Below are 7,682 nucleotides of genomic sequence, written 5' to 3'. Positions count from 1 at the left end.
TCACAAGCTTGCATACTTGTTAGTATCCTTAGGATCGACAAAATCTTCTGGTTGTATCACATACAACCTTTCCTCAAGGAAACCGTCGAGGAAACAATGTTTTGACATCCTATGTGCAATATTTCATAAATAATGCAGCAACTACTAACATAATTCCAACAGACTATTAGCATCGCTATAAGTGAGAAAGTCTCATTATAGTCAACTCTTTGATCTTGTTGAAAACATCTTTGTGACAAGTCGAGCTTTTCTTAATGGTGAATAGTCACCATCATCGTCTGTCTTCTTTTAAAGATCCATCTTTACTCAATAGTCCTACGACCATCAAGTAGTTCTTCCAAAGTCTATACTTTGTTTTCATACATGGCTCCTCTCTCGGATTTCATGGCCTCGAGCCATTTGTTGGAATCCGGTCCCACCATCGCTTCTCCATAGCTCGTAGGTTCATTGTTGTTCAACAACATGACCTCCAAGACAGGGTTACGGTACCACTCTGTAGTAGTACGCGACCTTGTTGGCCTACGAGGTTTGTAGTAACTTGATCCGAAGCTCAATGATCACCATCATTAGTTTCCACTTCCACTGGTGTAGGCGCCAGAGGAACAACTTCCTGCGCCTTGCTACACACTGGTTGAAGTGACGGTTCCAACAAGACAAGTGTTGTCACATGATAACGGGATCACATCATTAGGAGAATCATGTGATGGACAAGACCCAAACTATGAACGTAGCATATTGATCGTGTTGTTTTATTGCTATTATTTTCTGCGTGTCAAGTATTTATTCCTATGACCATGAGATCATATAACTCACTAGCACCGGAGAATACCTTGTGTGCATCAAACGTCGCAATGTAACTGGGTGACTATAAAGGTGCTCTACAGGTATCTCCGAAGGTGTCCGTATGGATCAAGACTGGGATTTGTCACTCCGTGTGACGGAGAGGTATCTCGGGGCCCACTCGGTAATACAACATCACACACAAGCCTTGCAAGCAATGTGACTAAGTGTAAGTCACGGGATCTTGTATTACGGAACGAGTAAAGAGACTTGCCGGTAACGAGATTGAAATAGGTATGCGGATACCGACGATCGAATCTCGCGCAAGTAACATAACGAAGGACAAAGGGAATGACGTACGAGATTATATGAATCCTTGACACTGAGGTTCAACGGATAAGATCTTCAGAGAATATGTAGGATCCAATATGGGCATACAGGTCCCGCTATTGGATATTGACCGAGGAGTGCCTCAGGTCATGTCTACATAGTTCTCGAACCCGCAAGGTCTGCACACTTAAGGTTCGATGATCTTTTAGTATAGTTGAGTTATATGTGTTATTACCAAATGTTGTTCGGAGTCCCGGATGAGATCATGAACGTCACGAGGGTTTCCGGAATGGTCCGGAAACAAAGATTGATATATAGGATGGTTTCATTTGTTCACCGGAAAGTTTCGGGCAATTCCGACAGTGTACCGGGAGTGACGAATGGGTTCCAGGAGTTCACCAGGAGGGGCCCACCCACCCGGGACTGAGCCCAAGGCACTAGGGTGGAGCCACAAGTCCTTAGTGGGCTGGTGGAGTCAGCCCAAGGGGCCCAAGGTGCCACATAAGAAAATACCAAAAGATAATAAAAGAAAAGGGGAAAGAGGGATGTGGGAAGGAAGAGGAGGAATCCTCCTTCCCAAACCGAATTGGAGAATTAGTCCTCCTCCTCCCTTGGCCGGCTTACCCTTGAGACCTTGTGCCTCAAGGCTAGCCCTCTCCCTTCCTCCTATATATATTGGTGGTTTAGGGCTGATTTGAGACACAACTTTGCCACGTGCAACTCAAGCCTATTCCACATAGTTTTACCTCTAGATTAGATTTCTGCGGAGCTCGGGCGAAGCCCTGCAGGAATAGATCATCACCAACAGCGGCGCGCCGTCACGCTGCCGAAGAACTCATCTACTTCTCCGTCTTGCTTGCTGGATCAAGAAGGCCGAGATCATCGTCGAGTTGTACATGTGCTGAACGCGGAGGTGTCGTCCGTTCGGCGCTAGATCGAAACGGATGGTGAGACGGATCGCGGGACGGTTTGTGGGATGGTTCGACGGACGTGAAGATGTTCCACTACATCAACCACGTTTCTTAACGCTTCCTGCTGTGTGGTCTACAAGGGTACGTAGATCCAATCTCCTCTCGTAGATGGACATCACCATGATAGGTCTTCGTCGCGTAGAATTTTTTTTGTTTCCCAAGCAACGTTCCCCATCACGAAGGAAGTATGATATAGCGTCTAGGGTTTATTCTTTTTAAGAGAAAAGTCCACAAGGCCCTATTTTCGTATGTAAAGCATCCCAAGGTACAATTGGGATTGCCAAACACTGCTTACCCTAAAAACTGAACAAATGAAAATGAGAAATCGTTAAAATAAATAGGAAGTTCATGTGTACAAGAAAGAACATCATTTACAAATAAAAATAAAAACCAAACAATAAAAGGAAAAAGAAAAAGAAAAATAAAAATATCATAAGACCAAGTGAAAAAAATCAAAGAACTGAACAAAAACAGTACTATCAATAAAAAATCACAAAACCATAGACGTCAATTCGTCAAATAGGTAGGCAAAGTTTCCAATTCATTTAAATAACCAATAAAAGTAATATAAGCTATTTTTTTTGAAACGGAGGCATTGCCTCATCTATTAAATAAGTAGAAGAGAATTGCCTAGTTAATCACAAAAATCTGGGCAAAAACTAGTACACCAAGGGCCTAGCCCACTTCCAAAGACACACACTCAAGGAAAAGCCCACCCTTATCGACGACACGTCGACCTACGGCCAAACAATGCAGCTCCGACTCTGACGGAGAACTCTGAAGGACAAAACAAGGAAGGCTAGCGCCACGAAAGATTGCCGAACGGGCTATTTGCAGCCAGTCATCGTATACCGCAGGACCCCACCGCCGCAGCTTCGACTCCATAACAACAAACAAACCGAGGCAAAGCCGTGAACATGCCGAAGAAGAGCCGACTACCGCAGCCATTATCGCGTCGCCGACATCGCTCCCACCATCATCGTTGCCATGGAAGTCTGGACGCCACACCCGCCACCAACCACGGTCCACTGGTCCCGATCACCGATGCCAAGCTCCCAAAACGAAGGCCTTGAGAGGGAATACGACACCAAGGCGCCGTCATCGTTCGATCACAGATCAAGGTTCCCCCGGAGAGACCAAAATGGCCAGATTCGCGCATGAGGGGTGGGAGAACAAGCAGCGATGCCTCCAAGAAGGTCAACGACGACCACAGCCGCCGCCATCGTTGGTCACGGCACGAGGCCAAGACATAGTTTTCACCAAGCTCCACACCACCTAAGCCGCACATCATCCTGCAGTGACATCAGCGAGCCCACCAAGCCTCTTCCCGCGCTCTCCGCCTTGCACCAACGCCGACTGCAACACCACGCGAGACAAACGTAGCCGTCGGTACCCCCATGGTACCTAGCGGCCGCTAGGCCTCGACGAACACCCCCGGACTCGAGCACCACACCTCCGAAGCCGCCATGACCTAGACCCAAGCACCACCAGATCCAGATCGGGGTCAAGGCCCCCCCGACCGCAGCCGCCGCGGAGGCAGCACCACTGGACGGCGCCCTGCCCTCCAGCTCGCCAGAGGACCGAGCGAGCGTTGGAGCTCCGCGCACCATGCCGCCGTCGGGAAACCTCGCGCCCCCGTCAGGAGAGAGAGAGAGAGGGACGCGCCAGAGAGAGGCCCCGCCACCGCAGGCACTCTCGGGCTCAGTGTCCCTCGACGGCGGTGAGGGGGAAGGGAGGGTGGAGGAGGGCCGACGGTGGAGGGAGCTGGGGTTCCCCCAAGTCGCCTCAAAGGGACACGGGGGTTGGGTCAGTCACTTCTAGCTTCTCTCTTTGGCAAGAGAACTCCTAACTGGCGCCAATTAGGCTCCTTTCGCGGCAATTAGGGTACCTGGCGCTCACGTACGGGAGTGTATGGGCAGGGCCAGTTGAGGTTTTTCTAAAAAGATGTAAACTGGTTGGCTTGCGACCGTTAACAGTTGACTACAGAGAGTTTGCCATTTACTTTTTCTAGAAGAAAATGTTCCATATTGTTTTTCTTAAAGTTCAATATATTTTAAAATATATAAATTCAGGAAAAAAATCATCAATTTCAGAAAAAAGCATGAATTTAAAACATTTCAAGACTTGAATTTCTTTTTAATTTTGAAAGTTTGCAAAACTAATAAAAAAAGTTCACAAAAATTTTGAATAGTTCTATTTGAAAAATGTTCATGAATTTAAGAAAAAGTTCACGGATTTGGAATAAAAAATTCACAAAAAACATGAAAGATTTCCCCAAATAGAAAATATCACGGAATTGGGAAAGTTCACGAGTTTGATAAAGACGAAAAAATAAAGAAGAAAAAACGTAAGAAACCAGGAACAACCGTACGTGGTTCGGCCATTTAGATACCAGCGCAGTTGATGGGGTGTGCACTGGTTAGCAAAAATGCATGCTAACTGGCCTTAAGGCGCCAAATAGTGTGTACGTAGGATCAGGCGGCCCAATGTGATCCGATGAAAGCCCATTTGAAGTTTTCTAAGAAACATACAAATGAAGAGCAACTAGTCGGCAATCACTCTTTCGGAAGCCCCCAACGACCATTTCCTGACGTGGCCCTTTGACGCGTTTTCAATCGTTGCCATGTTATGCGTGTTACCTCTCAATTTTGTTTTTATTTTTATTTTTTTGCACGCGTTTTCAACCTTTTGGATGTTTTTCCCGGTTTTTTCGATGTTTCGGTTTTCCATCGTTTTTCTTAGCTTTTGGATGAAAATAAATTACCCAAGAAAATGCATTTTTTTCCTTTTTCAAAAAGCATGGTTTTTTTCTAAGAAAGACATGGATTTGCTTTTATGAGAGCCACGTCCTCTCGAAAACGAAAAATATATGTTTTTTTGTTTTTTCGGGAGAGACACAATTTTGCGTTCGCAAGATGTGCATATTTACTTTCGCGAGAGGCATGATCGTGCCTTTTAAAAATGAAAAATGTGTTCTTTTAGAGGCACGGTTTTGTTTTCGCGAAAGGCATAAATTTGCTTTCAGGAGAGGCATCCTCGGAAAAAATGCATTTTATATTTTTTTCCTTTCGCGAGAGGCATGGTTTTTGCTTCCACAAGAGGCATGGATTTGCTTTTACGAGAGGCATAGTCGTGCCTCTCAAAAACGAAAAAAAAGTTTGTTTTTTTCATGAGAGACCAAGGTTTTAAATTGCCGGCTATTGGATTTAGCGCCTGGCTTTTTCATTGAGCTATTTGGGACTATAGCTGGGCTATTTGAGGCTATAGCGGGCTATAGCGGCAAGATTGTGAAGGAAAGCAAAATAGATGAACACTGCAGAAACAACAATATGCTATAGCTGTTAATAGCCGGCAATTTAAAACCTTGTGAGAGACAGTTTTGCTTCCGTGAGAGGCATGGATTTGTTTTCGCGAGAGGCACGGTCATGCCTGTCAAAAATAGAAATCACGTTTTTTATATTTTTTTTTCTCTATTGTGAGAGGCATGTTTTTTCCGTCAGTTCCTTTGATAACAATTTTTTTTAGCATCTAGTTATAAAGATGAGGGATTCCAATGATGAAAATGGTTCGAGATTTGAACGCACATCTTAAAAGATAAAATGTTTTAAAAATAACGGATCTATGAAAAAAGATAAAACTCTTAGGTTGCGACAAGTGATAGACATTCAATGCGCCACTTGTCGCAACATGGTGGTCTTTAAAAATAATACTTTTTAATTAATGATTTACACACAAAAGATGGATGTGCAAATTGGAGAAAATTTATACGTTTCGTCGTCCAAGTTTCTGGCGCACTATGATTTAGTCCCGCTAATCGAGAAACACTACAATACAGTTTCAGTACATGCGAACACGTAACACTTTAGTCTCCTTTTACATAACACTCTACGGTCCGATGTTACGTATTATATAGCATGTATAAAAAACGTATTGTTTCCATCTTTCGCGAGTCTCCTCCGGTGCCGAGTTGACGAGTCAACTTAGTCCAGTGCTTCTCCAGCAGCCAATTCACAGAAAGTTAAACCTTTACAAAAAGAAATTGGACTAAGAGAAGACCGCCCGCGTGCCTAACTCTCTCCAGGACTTAGGAGTTAGGACTGTCTGGCAGCAAACCAACGCATCATCCAGCCTGCCTTGACCCCCAAGTCTCCTGCTGGTCTACGGCTCGCAGTCCACGCACCGCGCATCCGTTGCGTTCAGACCGAGCGTTCATGGCATTGTCGCCTTCTCGCCTTCACTTCTTGCACGGGACATTCGGAAAGCTCCAACTGCTGTCCACACACATGTCACATGACAATGCATGCATGTCGCGTTTCGAAACACAACCGTCACACACCCGCGGGTTCCCGGCACGCACCTCTCGGCCATTGCTCCAACGACCGCCCTACCTCGCCAGTCGTCGCCTCTCCCCACATATACACGCGCTCTACCAGTCCACCCTGAGCCACGCCTGCCCGAGACCGCAGTTCACCTGAAGATCACATACTACTGCTTGTCAATCTTTGCTACAGGCAGTTGGCGTCGATGGCTCCTGCTCTTGCTGTGAACAGGGGCGCCCGCGCGGCCGCGCCGGCGCTGCTCCTCGTAGCGGCTCTGCTGGTGGCGGCGCGGGGCGCGAGCGCGGCGCTGTCGTGCTCCACGGTGTACAGCAGGCTGACGCCGTGCGCCGGGTACGCGCAGAACGGCGGGGCGGTGCCGCAGGCGTGCTGCTCTGGGATCAGGACGCTCAAGTCCGAGGCGCGCACCAAGGCCGACATCCGCGCCGCCTGCGCCTGCCTCAAGACCCTCGCGGCCGCCGCGGCGGGCGGGCCGGCCCTCGGCCGCGCCGCGGGGCTGCCCGGCAGGTGCGGCGTCAGCCTGCCCTTCAGGATCGATCCCAACGTCAACTGCAACGCGTACGTGACAACAAAACCGGCGAGGCATGTAGAGTTTCCGAGACCTTCGTTTTTATTAACCCGGGCGTTTTTGTGTTGTGCATGCAGGATATAAATTGGGTACGCGACTCTACGGCGTGCGGAACACGGTCGTGATGCCAGAATGCCCGTGCGATGTTGTTTCGATCGACTTGTGTGTGTGAGAGAGATACTGATACATAAACCGTTCTGCTGTTCGCACGCACCCCGCAGATTATACGGTAGTACTCCTTCAATACATACGCGTATTATTTCTCTTCCGTTTATTTAGATACGAATGTATGTAGACATATGTGTTAATAACGAATAAACGCATAATATGTTGTACGTCCGACCGCTACATGTTTTCCGGTTTTGTAAAGGGAGCCGGTGTATGATGAGGTGGAAATACGTATTCCCTCTATGAATAATACTCCTAGTTGGATTATGACTGTCATGTCCGATTATCTCAACAACAATCATGTTCCTACGTTCCCATACGAAACGCAGAACAGTGACTTTTGAAGAATTACATCATATAGTATGGCTAAATCAGTAAACAGCAAGCATGTATATGTACGGTACGCCTAAATCGATGTGTCTTCGATGGGTCTCGCATGATTCAGTTAGGATTCGGTCAGGGGTTGTCTTTGATGAATCCACTGGGTTTCAGTCTTCGTTCGTCTATGTAAGTGTATCTTTCAGGTCG

The 7,682-nt window shown here is 46.8% G+C and overlaps 1 protein-coding gene across 2 annotated transcripts; it reads left to right on the top strand.

Moving 5' to 3' along the window:
• The first annotated feature begins 6,379 nt into the window (after nucleotides 1–6,379).
• On the top strand, nucleotides 6,380–7,421 carry LOC123414009 (non-specific lipid-transfer protein 1-like). Of its 2 annotated transcripts, XM_045106632.1 has the most exons (2): nucleotides 6,390–6,976; nucleotides 7,064–7,421. In XM_045106632.1, the coding sequence occupies exons 1-2, from the start codon at nucleotides 6,606–6,608 to the stop codon at nucleotides 7,068–7,070; spliced, it is 378 nt and encodes a 125-aa protein (XP_044962567.1). In that variant the 5' UTR covers nucleotides 6,390–6,605; the 3' UTR covers nucleotides 7,071–7,421. The 2 variants fall into 2 exon arrangements, with proteins under 2 accessions (XP_044962566.1, XP_044962567.1); XM_045106631.1 differs by having other exon boundaries at nucleotides 6,380–7,421.
• Nucleotides 7,422–7,682: the final 261 nt, after the last annotated feature.

The sequence above is a fragment of the Hordeum vulgare genome, chromosome 1H (genome assembly GCF_904849725.1).
Source record: "Hordeum vulgare subsp. vulgare chromosome 1H, MorexV3_pseudomolecules_assembly, whole genome shotgun sequence".
NCBI classification, from domain to species: Eukaryota; Viridiplantae; Streptophyta; class Magnoliopsida; order Poales; family Poaceae; genus Hordeum; species Hordeum vulgare.
This window is presented reverse-complemented; position numbering and strand designations above follow the sequence as displayed.

Bases quoted from the DNA above. Each gene is read 5' to 3' on its own strand.
- LOC123414009 (XM_045106631.1), top strand. From the start codon at position 6,606: ATGGCTCCTGCTCTTGCTGTGAACAGGGGCGCCCGCGCGGCCGCGCCG.